The sequence below is a fragment of the Pinus tabuliformis genome, chromosome Q, assembly GCF_031772625.1.
Source record: "Pinus tabuliformis cultivar Carrire ecotype Pingquan chromosome Q, CPIR1, whole genome shotgun sequence".
Lineage (NCBI taxonomy): Eukaryota > Viridiplantae > Streptophyta > Pinopsida > Pinales > Pinaceae > Pinus > Pinus tabuliformis.
The window spans coordinates 1,304,343,548-1,304,360,552 of record NC_142296.1 but is presented as its reverse complement, the minus strand read 5'-3'; the positions used below and the strand labels follow the sequence as shown (position 1 = coordinate 1,304,360,552).

The window sequence follows — 17,005 nt, the reverse complement described above, 5'->3', positions numbered from 1 at the left end:
ATTTTAGTTAAATTCCTAGCTAAGTGTATCCCTTAATCCTCCATTGTTTTGAGGCTAGTCCCTAAAGTAGGTTGTAGAGAGAAGTTAAGGTGAAGCAAGCAAAGACTTGGTTAACGATACCTCCCCTTGAAAGCTAACTACCCGGTGCCTCCAGCATTGCATAGATTGTGGCTCTAATGACTGCAAAGTCATCGTGTTAACCACTAGAGAGGGTGTTTCTGTCTTTCTATCAACGAAGCTTAGGCTTGGAGGTCAATTTATTAATGCAAGGCTAGGCCTAAGATGCAAATGAAAAGTGATTGAGTGCTTTTGAGTTAAGATTTTTTATGATCTTAAGTACTTAGTTACAATTAATCTTTAGTTATGACAAAAGAGTACTTAATTGACAAATGAGGGACAGTCTTAACCAAAAGATAAAGTGCTCAATTTCAAATAGTGCCCGAAAGATGTATCCAATGTAACCAAGAGATAATTTTCTTAGTATTAAACAAGACACAAGACTAATGCTCTTTGTAACAATTTACCAATATGTCAAAGATAAAATTATCATCCACAATAGATATCCAATTTAACCATGAACAATAAATGACAATAATGGCAATAAGAGAGATTACAACACTTATCCGTGATATTACTAGAACAATTAGCCAAGGTTCTTTAGAGACAAAGAATGAAATGATGTCAATGAACGATTGTTCAAGAGATGGACAATTTAGATGATTTATGCTCCTTAAACACAATTATCAACTTTCAAAGAGATGATAACATGATATCGCAGTGCCAATTAGATTGAACTTTCAAAGAGATGATAGCAAGATATCATAGTGCCAATTAGATCTCTTATGTCAATGTTAATATGCACAAGTCCAATGTTTCGTTTAGATAAGCAATATTTAACAATATTAGATCTTGAGATTATGTCAAGTGCTTTTATGAGTGAGTTATTTAGTGCAAAATTAGAATCTTTTAGATTATGAAACTTACAAGGAAAACAATGCGTTAGTATTCAACCACTTAAGCAATTATTAAACACCTTGAAACTTCAATGTCTACAATGGAGCAATAACCAATGTTGTTAGTATGAAAATTCTTAGTATGTGTATCAAAAATACTTAAGTCACTGGTGATAAGTGACCCTAACAATGGAATGTAGTCACTTATTATGCTTTAGATCTACAGGAAAACATGATAAAACCCTGCAAGAAAATATATGATGCAAGTCCAAAACCTATAACAACAGTAAATAAAAGTGCAATAACCCAATAGAAGGACTTTAAATGAATGATATTTTATTAAAAACACCTAGTGAGGAAGATTTACAACATGGGTTTGTAGATCCCCCTCTGTGGGATGGGTCTTTTTGATGTCTTTGTGCTTCAACGATCTGTTTCTCTCTCTCAGTATGCAAAACCCCCAAAAGCAGGATGGAACTCAAGTGGGAGCTCAAATGTCATATGATGATAATGATCATGGTGAAGAATGAATGGATAACTCTCTTATTTATAACAAATTGAGCTAAATTAGGAATTGGAAAATAATAAATTATTATTGGCCAAATCAAAATCTAACCGTTAAAAATACTTTATTATATTTTTTTGGAGAGGGAAAAGATATTCAAAATGGTCAAATATCTTTATTTAGAAAATGGTTGAAGTAATTAACAAATAAAATGATTTGTTAATCACTTTGTGAGAATTAAGAAGAGTGTGAATTTGAAATTATTATTAAATAATATTTTAACAATTATTTCAAAAATAAAAATAAGAAATAGTAAATAAATAGTGATTTATTTAATTATTCCAAGATGATTTAGTCAATTGTGTTAAAAATAATTATTTCTAGAGAAAATTAAATAAATAACAATTTATTCAATTATTTTCATGGGGTTTTTAAATTTTAAACATAAATAATTTAATAAAAATGGTTTATTAAATTATTTCCAATGGTGAAAGTGATTTTACTATAGTAAAATTAATCTTATATGGTGTATTTTGATCTGCCTAGTTAAAAATGGCTAAGTGATCATTTTTGAGGTGATAACAAATTTCATGATCCTTCATGTAACTTATGTTCACATGACATCAAAGAAACAAGAATAAACTCTTATGACAACAGTAGCTAATCTTATGTCAAAATATGTCAAATCAATCCAACACTTGTCTCTTTATCTCGATAAAATGAGAGCACTTATTATGCAATTGATCAAATGCTAGAGGAAAATGTAATGCAAGAATGCAAATGAAGCAACCAATGCAAAACTAGAAGGCATCCCAATGAAACCACTTTTCCAACCCAAAATTGTAAACAACATGCAAGGGAAGCCAAGAGATGAATGCTTTAAGAGATTAAGAAACCATTTCTATTTATGATCATACCTTATTATGCCTCTCTAAACAGTATGACAATTTGGATTTTAGGCATCTGTGGTTCATTTCTTTTGAGCTTAGTCTCGAAGTATCCATAGTAGAAACCATATTTGTCAACGTTTCAAATCCCAACAGGGATCCATCATCAGGACCAACCTGAATGATGACAGTCATCAAAATTTGTGAATTTATACCAAACAATGATTACCCAATTGAAACAAGTGACTTGCCAATGTATTAGGTGACCTATTAATTAGTTTTATGCCACTTTTATGTATTTTTTATCACTGCAAACAAAATGATTGAAGGCTGCTAGTAAAACAAAGATAGGAATGAGGGTTTGAGGAGGCAAACCACTAGGCCTTCAAAATGACAAGTTTGCTTGCCCAAAACTCTTCCAATGACTAGACCATTTGCAATCACAAGTATTAGCTCAAAATCCTCTTATATATCCCTGCAATCACCAAGTGTTAGTGACAAAAAATCAAATTATAACCCAATGCAGTGCTTGAGATGAGGAAAAGAGGCTAGGAGAGGGGCAGCGATGAGGCTTGGAGAAGGCCTAATAGGCATATGCCAAGGCAAAGGAGGGGCTAGAGAGAGGCCCTAAGGCCTGCAACCTAGGGAGATGAGGGTCACAGAGAGGGAGAAGGTCGAGTTAGGCCTGTGACAAGGGAGAGGCAGCCCTAAAGGGCCTGCAACATAAGTATGAGGGCTCGAAGAGGAGGAAGAAAGGCTTGCGGAGGGCCTAAAGGCCCACAGCAAGGCCTCAGAGACCTAACCAGGGTTGCAGCTCACCTTCAAGGCTGACAGCAAGGGTAAAGGAGGCTAACGAAGGGGGCTAAGGCCTGCATCCAAGGGAAGCAGCCCCTAAGAGCTGACAGCAAGGGCTTAGGGGAAGGTCGAGGGCCAAAAAGGGCTCTCCAAGCCCACGACAAGGGAGATAAAGGGAGGTTGAGGCTTGCGGCTAGGCCAAGGTGTTAAATTTTCTTAGGGATCCATTGTTCTTTGCTTTGATAATTGCAATTATTATTATTTACATATTATATTCACCCATATCATTTAAACACCAGCAGAAATTATATGGAAGGAACAATGACATCATCATAGCAGCGGAACATAAAAGAACATAAGAATAAAAGCATGCACATAAAGAGACACCAAGATTGGTCGAGGACTAGGGAAAAACCCCACAAGGGGGGGAACCTGGAATTCATTTCTTCTTCTTCTATTAGATTTCATCAATTGTCCAGCTGAGATACAAAGTACAAAATTCATTAGGCTACTAAGAACCTATACATGGTTGAATTCATATCTTCGTTTGTGGACAAGTTTCATTGTCATCAATAACTTTCCATGTTGACATTAGGGTTGCAACATATACACTGAGAGTAACTGTGATGTCAATACGTACAACTGTGGTGTCAGGCGATGAACTATAATCTTAACAATAGAAGATATAGATGCCATACATGATACCATATTTATATTTGTCTATCGATTCCATATATCACCATGTTGTTATACATATCTCTGATATATACATACCTTATGTCTATCATGTTCTACTATGACAAACATAATGTTTTCTGTCGTGCTCTGTTATGTCATATCATAAAGGTGTTTCTAACTACACTGCCCATAAACTATTTTCATCATCAAGTATCATTATGACACTTGGTTCTTACCATATACTTGTATACCAGAGGGTATGCATTAAGTAAACCAAAAGTTCTGTGAAAACATATCATTCTATTGTGAAGTGATTTTCCAACAAAAGAGATGCCTTAGATTGATGCCCATGCTGTAAAGAAACAATGCCCAAAGATACATATACGGTTCAACACAATTCAATGCCTAGGACGAACACATAACACACACACACGCACATATATGTTTCCCAAAGTGTAAAATTTGATGCCCAAAATATATAATTCAATGCTAAGCTTATATACAAGTGAGGAGATCATAATAATGTCAAGACTAATATATATGAGAAGTTTGTTCCATACAATAAATGTGATGCAAACAACGAACAATGAATGTGATGCCAACAACAAATGTACCCATACAAAATGAGATGCCAACAACGAATGTACCCAAAAATGTTATACCAACAGTAAACAATGAATGTGATGCCAACAACAAATGTACCCATACAAAAATTTGATGCCAACAGTAAAAAAAGAATGCGATGTGAACTATGGGACGCATACAACGATGTTGTTTGTCATATTCATACCATGATACATTGCCACTATGTAAAAGGTAACGATGGCACTGTATACGCGAACATAGCTATGGAGTTAATAAAGCCACAAAGCTAGATCCATCATAGAGTGTGAGTGTGAGAGTGAAAGACAAATTGTAGATAGATTTCCAGATCATAAGCGTAACCCTAGTTGCAAACATAGAGACGAAATCTTTGATTATATTTTCTATCTGAATCAATGTTGACCCTTCGTTGAATTCCAAGTGATAGAGGAGTCAATTTATAGTTATTCCAATGAGTAGGTTGACTTGAAATATTGGGCGGGAATTCTTAAATTTGAATTTCATTTTAAATATATTTCTTTTGATGAATTTTGAATCCTCTTTCCCTTAATTTTTTTCCACAATTATATATATATATATATATATATATATATATATATATATATCAGGCAGGAGGTAACTCCTCAATTCGAATTGCATACTTACATTAAGATTGATCATAGATATATACATGGAGGGAGAGACTCTTGGGTTTCATCTCCCAGTGTCTCTTCATCTTCTAATTCTCCTTATTATCTATTTACATGGATTTACCTAATTCCAAAGAGTAGGTGTCAACATTCCCCTCCTTAATCTAAAGGGATGTTAGTGAGTCCAAGCATCATTCTGAATCTTTCAAACTTTTCTCTTCCAATCACTTTGGTGAAGATGTCTGCAATTTGCTCATTTGTGGAACAATGGAGTAGGTGGATTGTCTTGGACTCAACATGATGTCGAATCAGATGGTATTTGGTATTGATGTGCTTTGTTTGATCATGGAACTTTGGGTTCTTGGCCAACTTTATTGCAGAAGTGTTGTCAATCATGAGAGGAGTTGAATGGACTTGTTTCTCCTGCAAATCTTCTAGACTTTTTCTAAGGCACACAATTTCATTTGTTGCTTCAGTTGCTGCCACATATTTTGCCTCAGTTGTGGAATCCGTCGGAACTGATTATTTGCATGACCTCCAGGAGATAGCTCCTCATCCGAGACTCATAACATAACTTGAATTAGATATCCTAGTTTCTTTATCTCCATCGAAGTCTGAATCATCCAATCAAGATGAAGTCGCCCACCTATGTATACTTAAGTCCAAAGTCTTGAGTTCCTTTCAAGTACTTTAGAACTCTTTTTACCGCAAACCAATGTCGCTCACAATGCTTTTGCATAAACCTGGAGAGGATTCCAATAGCAAATGAAATGTTTGGTCTGGTAGTAGTCAAGTAGTTGAGACTTCCTACGAGTTGTCTATACTTTGTTGCATCATATTTTCCTTCAGCGGATGTGAGCTTTAAATTCTGTTCCATTGGAGTGGTTAAAGGATTTCACTCAGTCATGCAAAACATGTTCAACAGATCTCCAATGTACTTCTTCTAAGAGAGGAATATAAACTTCGGATGTTGAGTTACTTCACTACCAAGAGAGTAGTGAACATAGCCCAAGTCTGTCATTTCAAAACCTTTCCTCAATTCCTTCTTTATGGATGCAATATAGCTCTCATTGTTCCCTATCATCAAAAGACCATCTGCATACACCACAAGGTATACGACTGTTTTTCCAAATTTTTTGACAAACAAAGTTGCATCATCAAGATCATAATTTTTGAAATTAAATTTCAGAAGATGATCAGTTAACTTCTCGTACCAGGCTCGCGGAGCTTGCTTGAGGCCATACAAGGATTTTACAAACTTACATACTTTATGTTCCTGACCTTCACAACAAATCCTTCTGGTTGGGACATTAAAATATTCTCTTTCAGATCTCCATTCAAGAAAGTAGTTTTTACATCCATTTGATGGACTTTCCAACCATTATGTGTTTCCAAGGCAATGAGTGTCTAGATGGTAGCCGATTTTGTTGTGGGGGAAAAAGTCTCCTCATAATCGACCCCTTCCTTTTGTGCAAAACCTTTTGCCACAAACTTGGCTTTGTGCTTATCAAGTGAGCCCTTAACTTTATACTTGTTCTTGTAGACCCATTTGCAGCCTATTGGTTTGGTTCCCAATGGAGGATCAACCAACTTCCTAGTGTCATTCTTTATCAAGGCATCATATTATTTTTGCATCGCTTCTTTCCATTCATCATGAGTGGTGACTTCTTTGAAGGAAGTTGGTTCAAAATCTGTAGACAAATTCAGTTCACAATCATAAGAAACATCCATATCAATAGGTGAATCAAAATCATCTACATCACCTCCATTTTGTCTGATTGAGCTTCTAGTTCATGTATTTCGAACCTCATCAGGATGAACACTTTCAAGTGTCTTTGTCATCCATTTAGGACCTTTCTGAAATGGCCCAAGTTGCTCAATTGACTGTGATGGGGTTGAATCAAGATTTAGTCTCCCAATTTTGTCAATCACATCACTTAAAGTGTCATAAGTGTTTGGAACTTCATGCAGGGGAGAGAGTATTTCAGAAGAAGATTGCACAGATTGATCTTGTATAGGAATCCCCCCTTCAAGATGTGGAATCTCATTATCAAACTCTTGAAAAAGAATTACATGTCCAAATCTATCCAAGCAATCAAGCTGCCACTCAACAACATTGTCAACCTTGGAAGATTCAAGAAAGATCAATCTCTAGATATTATAAACTTCTTATTGGCTTTATCATAGAGAAGGAATGATTTGGAGGTATTTGAATACCCCAAGAAGATACACTTGTGACTCCTTGCACTGAGTTTGTTTCTATGTTCCTTAGGTATCAAGGCATAACAAGTGGAACAAAAAACCCTCAAATGCCTTACCGAAGGAATGTGGCCATACCACACTTCATAGGGAGTCTTATTTTTTATAGCATTAGATGGACACCTATACTTTATATACATAGCACATAGAACTGCATCAACCCAAAACATCAATTTAACATTCTTGAAAAGCATCATGGAACGTAGCATATTTAAGATTGTCAGGTTCATTTTTTTCAGCTATTATGTTCTATTGTGGATTATAAGGCATAATTGTCTGATGTTTGATCCCATGCTGGCGAAGATAGTTTTCAAATTCATTTGAAGTGTATTATTTTCCATTATTAGTGTGAATAGAGCCAATATGAGATTGTGCATCATTTTCAATCCATCCATGAAAGTTCTTGAATGTTTGAAAATCATCTAATTTGTTCTTCAATAAATAAACCCAATACATTCTGGTGTAGTCATCAATAAATGTCATCATATATTTATTACCATTTTCTAAAGCAACAGACATTGGTCCACATAAATCTGAATGAATGAGTTCAAGTTTTCTATGTGCTCTAGAATGAGAATCACGAAAAGACTGTTTGTTGTGCTTTCCTAGAATACAAGCATCACATTGCTTAAGTTTCCTAGGAATTGCAGGGAAACTAGCAACACCATTTTTCTTCAACAAACAAAGGTTGTCATAGTTCAAGTGTCCAAATCTAGCATGCCATAAAATACTTGATGGAAATGTACCTTCATCATAGTGAGAATTGTATGAAAAGTTTTGTGCACGAGAAGAGGTATCTTGCAGCTTCAAAGTTCTTTCTTCTTCTATCCTCGTCATGATAAGTGAGTGATCTGATACTTTTCAAACCTCGACCTTGTCATTAAATATATGAATGGAGTTTCCTTGCTGGCGGATGTGGACCAAATACAACAAGTTTATCCTCGACTCCGGGAGGTATAGAACATCATGTAGAAGAAAGTTTGGAAGACCAGGCAGTTTGAGCCTAATGGTGCCAAGCCCTAATGACTTGAGTTTTGACTTGTCTGCAAAGTATATTTTTCCATCAACATTGTCAGTGAATTCTTCAAAGAAATCTCTCATAAAAGTCATGTGGCAAGTTGCTTCTGAATCAAGCAACCAATCATCTTTCCATGAAGCAAGTGAAGCATTGAATAAATCTTTAGTTATTCCAATGTTGCAATGAGCCACAACATAACGAGCGGATTCAAGTTCTTTACCTTTCCCTTTGTCATTCGTTTTACCTTTCCCTTCATTTCTATCCTACTCAATTGTGTCCCAAGGAAACTTACATGTGGATGCATCATGTCCATCTCTATTGTAACGTATGCAATGAAGATCAGACTTTTCTCCTTGGAACTTTCTGGCCTCTTACCTCTAAAATTCATTTTTCCTCTTCCTCTGCTACCACCTCTTCCTCTAGAAGAATCTTGTGCACGATTATTCTCCTTTTGTGTAAGGCATACAACTTCTTCAGTAAACTAAGAAGTTCTCTTCCTCCCAAAAGCCTTGTCTCTCTCAGCAAACTTATTTTCAAGGGAGTCAAAGGTAATCTCCTTAAGGTTTCCACTTGCTTGCACTGATTGAAGATAATGTAAATAAGTGGGATATAGTGCCTTGACATAAGCTATAAAAGGAATATCTATCTCCACACCAATGGCTTTTATATCATGCATAATTGATTTTACTTCTGATACTAAGGCAAGGGGGTCATCATTTTTCAATTCGATACTGAACAACTTAATCATCAATTGAACAACTTCAAGTTCAGAGTGTGAGTCAAACAATTCCTTCAACTTCTTTAAGGCTTCAAAAGCATTTGAAAATGGAAAAATATGGCGACTCACCTCTTCATTTACTGACAGTGCAATCAAGGCATAGACCTTGTTATTCTTGTTTTCCCAAATGGAAAGCTCCTTATCTGAAGTGGGCTTTGCAGGTGCATTGTCTCATTCTCCTTCACAAACCTCTTTCCACAACTCATTGAAAATGAGGGTGTGTTTAATCTTCTGAGACCACTCAAGATAGTTTGCCCTGCCAATGAGAACCACTCCCACAATAGAAATTAGTGAATGCATCATAAAAAATTGATTTGGCCTCAAAAAATTTCAATGGTTGCACAGAAAAATGATGTATTTGTAATAAAATTCAATGGCTATGTCTCCAAAACATCATCACCTATATTATCCATATACAATACGGCCCTTAAAAAACTCAACACATAAAGGAGCATATGGTCTTCAAAGGTCATGTATTATATATCCACCATCCAACATATAAAAATGCACATTCACACTATACACCAACCAATATATTCACCATACAACAATTTCACACCTTGAACTTGTGTCTGTGGAACTTGGAAAATTGAAGCAGTAAAATAACTTCATTTAGAACCTGGACAAGTGACATTGGATAGTCTGTTGAGCAAATTTAATAGTTTCAGCACCATGGCCACGAGGTATACCTGTAGCGGTGAATTTGCAACCCCATTGTAGTTAGAAGAGTCTAGAAGGCAAACTCTATTATAGAGTCTGTAAATCGTTGGATTTCTTGCACCAGACGTCAAGAGAGAAATATATGGTCTAGAATGTCGGTTCCATGACAATAATTATGATGAGGATGAGCCCACTTATACTATTTCGACCACCAGGCCTATCTCTATTTCATGGCAGCGCAACATCACCAAAGATTCAGAGGGATTTCCCTACGGTACTTTAGTGGCTAGTAATTGATTTGATGTCGAAAATGAAATGGGATCAATGTGGAACCCAAACAGAGAGCCATTGGTGGGCTTTGACGACGATATTGTGACAGCGCGGGGATTGGTTATCCCTGACTCTGTTAAGAGCATATACAAAAGCTGTCAGGTTCTTGCTTTATTGCCAGAAGCGAGCATGAGCCATGGAGATGAATAGAAGATGAGCATAAATGAATCTATAGACGAGGCAGTCGAATCGACAAAACTATAAAAAGGTTACAGAGGAGTGAGGCAAAGGCCATGGGGTAAGTGGGCGGCAGAAATTCACAATCCAAATAAGGTTGTTGTCATGGGCTCCTCCGTAGACTTGGTCGTTGGGCTCGCTTTGGAGAGGTATGGTCGATTGAAAGGCAAAGGTGTCAATTCTGCAAAAAATATGCAGAATATAGGTAGTTCTGCAAAATATGCAGAATAGAGGCAAGAGGGAGTTACAAGGGCAAAAAGGGAGCCAGAAAAAAGGGGTTGGCTCTAATATCATGTCAGGCCAAGAGGTAACTCAAATCGAATTGTGTCCTTGCATTAAGATTGATCATAGATATATACATGGAGGGAGAAACTCTTGGGTTTCATCTCTCAGTGTCTTTTCATCTTCTAATTCTCCTTATTTTCTATTCACAATATTTACATGGATTTGCTTAATCCCAAATATTAGGTGTCAACAATTTTCTTTGACTAATTGACTTCAACTTGGGGCTTCTTTTGTTAGCCTCACTCTCTTAAAAATCAATAATAAATCCAATTATTAAATTAAATAAATAAAATCATGAGAATTCCTCAAACTAAGGATTCTAGTTTGGATGAGAGATTCTCTCCAACTAGATCTCCTAAATTAGTGTGTAAGTTGAGAAATTGTCTCAACCAGTGAGTCTAAGATAGGCGCACTATCTTAAGACCACTTGCTCATGTATTTAAATGTATTATTAAATTATTTGAATAAGAGAGAATTACATGAGCATGAGAGACCACATGATGGCTCTCTACCTTTTCTGTCAGTTTAATTTTTGTGCGTTAATTTGTTGTTCATATGGTTATATGGCTTTGTGATTCTTCTTCATGTGGTATCAGAGCCTCCAACCAGGTGAATATTGCAGTGTGTTTTTTATCAAAAGCACAACCATTGTTGTTTGCTACTAGAGCCTACCATGGATTGAGCTGGAGAGAAAGGATCGAGCTTGGCACCCACCATGGGGTTTGTTGGTGAATAAAAAGGGTCGAGGCTGTTGTGAAGGCTCTGATTGTGGAGATCGAGCTGGAGAGTCACCACAACCTGAGCACTGTGAAGCGCCCTTGGTGAAGCCATCATTGTGCAGTTGTGGTTTCGTGGGCCTGCTTCGACGAAGAACCAGTTTCAGGCCATTTCCCGCAGAGAAAATTATTCTATTTGACGTGTTTGACGTCTTCACGATCTTCACACTGACTTTGCAGTATGCAGCGTATTATGTGTTGTATGGAGGAGGCTAGTTGTCAATGCTGGTGAACTTCCATTGGTTGGTGTTAGCGCTTGAAATTTCACCTCAGGCTGAGAAAGGTAAACCTCAAGGCCACATCAAACCACTTAGCCTCGTAGCTAGCCCTACGGGGCAGGAGAGGGCTCTCTCCGGTCTATCTCGGTAAAATCTTCAATGGATGAGATGACCAATAACTTAACACTGGTTTTAGGCTAGTAAACTGATCAGAAAGGTTGATTTGGGGTTTTTAGGGTTTTTGGTGGCAAATTGAGGAGAGGGCAATTTTGGGTGCGGGGATTGGACACAGTTTCTGCAGGGGGTTCTTTGGGGCGAGGTAGGAGACAGTATTGATGCCTTTGATTGAGGTGGATGATCAGGAATGACAGGTGAAGAGCTAAGGAGAGCAAACAATAACTTTGAATTCCCCTCGGACAGTAGAAAACATTGAAATTAAACAAACTTAAAAGCAGAGCATGACAGTCATGAATTCTTACTTTAACAATTCGTTTGCTTAATGTGCAGAAGGAAAAGAAAGGAAATGATTCACATAACACACTTACAAGTACATAGAGAAACACACCATCAATACATGTAACCACAAGAATCCCAAAAAGTACTGCAAAACCCTGGTCTTCTTTAACCAAAATTGCAGAGATACAGTGAATAATACAATGATAGCTTCTCCCTCAAGAGTCCAACCATGAAAATGAGCAAGAAAGTACATAATATAGATCATCTAACATCTTTCCCTGCCTCCATGGGTCGAGCTCACTATCCTAGGAGCTGTTTCAACCACTTCTAAACTAAGCACTACAAACTAGGCAGTCAAAACAACTTGCCTCTATAAGCTAGGAAACCAATTCATTCATTTAATTTTCACCTTTTTCATGAATGAATCTTCTAGAAGAGGTACATAAGTGTAAAAGTGTCATAAAATCACATTAATTACATCAAGGAGGATAACAATTCACTCCATAAAGTCAAACAAGGTCAAACTGCGTTTTTCTGAGCTGTACACTGAAAATTTTGGAAAATTTGCCTGACGGGTCGCGCGCCTTTGGGGCCACTTTTGGGGCACTTCCAGGTGTCCAAATGGGGCAAGAGTAGGCTTGTTGGAAAGGTCTGTGAGTCTACTTTCCAACCCAACTGGAATTTCTAAATTTGGTGGTCATTTGCCCCTCCAAAATTGCAATCTCCCAAGACTGCTTTCTGTGTCTCAAAAATGTGGTAGAAAGTCATTTTTTGCTTGTTTTTTTACTTTTTGGAGGCCCAAAACTTCACAAAATCTCTAGGCAATGGATGAGCATGTGTAACTTTGCATGACAAATTTGGAAATGCTGAGTTTTTGCAAAATGGAGTTGCCTAGTGGAAGGGTCGCGCGGGGGGTGAGACCCGTTAATGGACAAAACCTGTAAATTGCCTGAAAAAACCAAAATTTACCCAAAATGCTCAAAATTTCTTGGGATTTGTGCTGTGGCTAGGCTATTTAGTGCCTTGCTCCTTCAAGGAAGCCTCGGCCAAGATGTGGAGGGGATCGGGCCTCTTTCTCCGTTTTAGTGCCTTGGTCAACCGCCTTTGAAGCACCTTCATCTTCGCCTTGCACACGTGCATCCGCGCCCAATAATGGTTCTTCATGTTCCTCAGCAATTTTTTATCTTGGTTGGCCTTAGCCAACAGCCTCTCCAAGTGTGCATTGACCCGGACAAGCATAGTCTCCCGCTCAATTGGCACTAAATCACCGGGCCTTCTTCGGTTCAAGATGCGGTCACTACGAATCCTCCACAACTCATCAAGAGTTTGCTCATCCTCCAACTGCTTGTTGCGCTGCTCTAGATATGAGATTGTCCATTGTGCCCCTTCTAGTCTCTTCTGTAATGCATCATTTTCAGCTCTAAGGTGCTGAATGATCTCCTTTGCCTCTTGGCTAGGAGAACTGACCTCAAGATCAACAAGCTCTATATCTGGAATACCTGATGGCCCCTCATCAATCTTGGGCTGCTTGCCCCTCTGTACTGCCTGTGCTGCTGAAGAAAGCGAGGCCCCTTCCACCTGATGTGGAGATAACACTCGCTGAGCTGATGATGAAGGCAAGACCCCTTCCACATGCTATGGAGAAAGTACTCGCCGAGCTGCTGCAAATAAGGCCCTCTGACCTCTCCGATAAGTAACCAAAGGTAAGGAGCTGACATGTCTAGTGACGGGGATGTCATGCTGCTGTGATGGTCCTCCCTCCTCGTGAACAACCTCAGGATGTGGCGGGGGTGGTGCTGTGAAAAGCTCACGAGAGATGAACTCCTCCCATGAGATGCCCTGCTGAGCCAACTGATGTAATACTACAAGTTGAATCAAACCATAATGGTAAAGGCTCCTATACTGCTGTGCCGGGCTCTTCCTCTGCATCATGGACACCATCCTCACAATGTTCTGATAGAAGAAAACAGGGATGTTCATCATCCGTACCCGTGTGAAGTGCATCAATAGGCGAATATGGTACGAATATATCTGTGAAAATCTGCCCTCACAGGTAAAATAGAGCATGATGAGCCTCATCATGGGAGCATACTCACTCCTGAGAAATCTGAAGGGAAACACACCTGTCAAGTGTCTCATGACTGCTGGTCTAACAAAAGGCTCAAAGTGAACACTGTCCAACACCTTGCGTTTATTCCACACCTCCCCGACATTAGGTATCCCTGTGGCCTGTGCAATCACCTCGGGTGTCAATGTAAAGTCCACCCCGGCAAGGTTGACATGTCCATCATGCAAATGTAAAACAAATAGGCGAGCCAACTCTCTGTGATGCTGAATCCGAGAGATCCTCTCGCAAAACTCATAGCAAGACATGTACTGGAAACATGAGACTGCCATAGGACAAGCCTGTAAATCTGTCAAAGAGGTGGGCTCCTCTCGCTTATGATGACCGCCCTTTCCACCCTTATGAGGCCTCCTCTGTATCTCAATCTCTGAAGCTGATGACTGGTCATCACTCTGCTCATAGGTTTCGGTTTCTGACATTGTTTAAGGAGCAAAGTGGACAAAATGTACTGCTGTTTCTGCCTTGCAAAATGCTGATCTATATGTTGTTTCAAGGGGACAAGGAGCATGAGGGGAATGTTAGGGGAGGGATAATTTTAAAGGGAAAATGGGAATAAATACATAAAACAGGGATTTTAGGGAAAAAACATTGCAAAATCATTGCATATGCATCATTATATACATTTATTTACATGGGTATAATGAGAGGTAGGATTAGGGCTTAATTTTTTATTTTTTTAGGGAAGAGGGGTAGGGTTTGGATTTTCTTTACAATTTAGCAAGGGAAATTTACATGGAATATCAAGGAAAAAGAAATGGGAATGGGGAAAAAATGATTACAAGGAAATACCTTAAAACAGCATAAAAACCCTAGGCATATTTTACAATTTTAAACAACAGCCACAGAGCTTTTTCTCTTGCACAAGGAGATCTTTAAAAATGAATTCATGATGTCTTTAACCATAACAAGCAGCAATTTGTTAAGCTTGAGGGCCTACCTCACACAATCCGGCGATTTTATGGCTCCTTGGTGAAATTTTCAGGCGGTTTTGTAAGGATGGCACTGACGGGTCGCGCGCCTCACCCAACGGGTCGCGCGCCACTGACGGGTCGCGCCTGTTATAAATTTACACTGCTGGAAGGGCGTTGACGGGTCACGCGCCTCTGACGAGTCGCGCGCCTGTCAAGCTCTCAAACTTCGTCCAATCTCTCGCCCAATCTCTCTTGCAAGTGACTTAGATGCACAATGAGGCTCGATGGAGGGAGATTGGGCTTTTATAACCTTGATTTGAATTAATTTCATGCCCAAACCCACTTTATAATGTTTTTCTTTGACACTTTATAAACTTGATGTTTTTGGTTTCCTTTTGTCCTGAAATTGACTAATTTGATGCTTTTCTTTGATATTTCTTGCAGAGATAGCATCTGAGGGATCTTGGCAAGGGAGCCAGGGTTACATGCTGTCCTTTGAAAACTTTTGAATTTTTACCATTTTTTTACAAAATTTTGGAAAATGACCTTGGCTTTGAAAATAGAGTTTTTAAATCCAAGGTGAAAATTAACTGTACAAGATAGAAATTTGCGAAGAAACACCATTAAAATCATCCCTCTGGCTTGCTGAGCACTTATTGACCTTCAGAGACATGACCTTGTGAACAAACTTGACCAAAACCCTAGACCTAGGAAGTTGACCTCAAGACAAGACAAGACAAACTTGAAAGGGATTAAGGACTGAAATGACTTTGATCCAGCAATGCCAAGAGGGGGACAAAGACACCAGCTCCTCCATTAGGGTTATGGCATGCCTAATGGAATGCAAAAATTGACACTGATGAGACACCTACTTATGCAAATGCAAAGAGCTTTGATCACTGATGGAGGGCTACAAGACCGACTCTAACAGTTGGAAACAAGGCTCCTGATTTTGAAGCAGAGGTTGTTTTTGATCAAGAGTTCATCAAGGTCAAGTTGTCTGAATACATTGGGAAAAAATATGTTATTCTATTTTTCTATCCTTTGGACTTCACTTTTGTCTGCCCCACAGAAATCACTGCTTTCAGTGACAGATATTCTGAGTTTGAGAAGTTGAACACTGAAATTCTTGGTGTTTCTATTGATAGTGTGTTTTCTCACCTTGCTTGGGTTCAAACTGATAGGAAAGTTGGCAGTCTTGGTGATTTGAAATATCCTCTGATATCTGATGTTACGAAGGGTATTTCAAAAGCCTACAATGTTTTGATTGCAGATCAGGGAATAACATTACGCAGACTCTTTATTATTGACAAGGAGGGTGTGATTCAACACTCCACAATCAACAATCTAGCCATTGGTTGTAGTGTGGATGAAACATTGCGTACATTACAAGCTCTTCAATATGTTCAGGATAACCCCGATGAAGTTTGCCCAGCTGGGTGGAAGCCAGGAGACAAATCAATGAAGCCAGATCCCAAATTGAGTAAAGAATACTTTGAAGCTATCTGAAAATTAGGATGAAAATTAAATATAGCGTTGGTCCATAGCGCTGCATTGTGGTCCAAGTGAAGGTTTACTTGGGATATTAAAGAATAAGGCATTCAATTTTGATTATTTTCTTGATATGTAGTTATTTTGATGTCGCCTACATTGAAGGCATGACTGCGAAGATCAATGTTTTTCAAGTTTGGTCAGTTATTAACCGAAGCTAGCATTTGCACGTTGTCCGGCGCCATTTTCAGCAGTTCAAACGATTAACTAAAGACAAATCAGAAAAATATTGGTTGGCTCACAGCATTCGACCGTGCAAAGGTGAATTAAACGGGAATTTCGTAGAATCGATGCATGCAATTGCGATTTCGCATGTGGCTATAGTTTTTTGTACAAGACAAGTTGCTTGGCTTTAGTTTGCGTTCATTTTTTTTACAAATCCTTTTAAACATTGTTGGATAAGGTATGCTT

General features: G+C 38.3%; 1 protein-coding gene across 1 annotated transcript in view; it reads left to right on the top strand.

Annotated features, from left to right (window-relative positions):
• Window positions 1–16,721, top strand: part of LOC149224622 (2-Cys peroxiredoxin BAS1, chloroplastic) — a 50,445-nt gene extending 33,724 nt beyond the window's left edge. The window contains exon 2 of the mRNA XM_089388231.1: window positions 15,975–16,721. Coding sequence (XP_089244357.1) covers window positions 15,975–16,552 — 578 coding nt within the window. The 3' untranslated portion in view covers window positions 16,553–16,721. The remainder of the gene's footprint in view (window positions 1–15,974) is intronic.
• The last annotated feature ends 284 nt before the right edge of the window (window positions 16,722–17,005 follow it).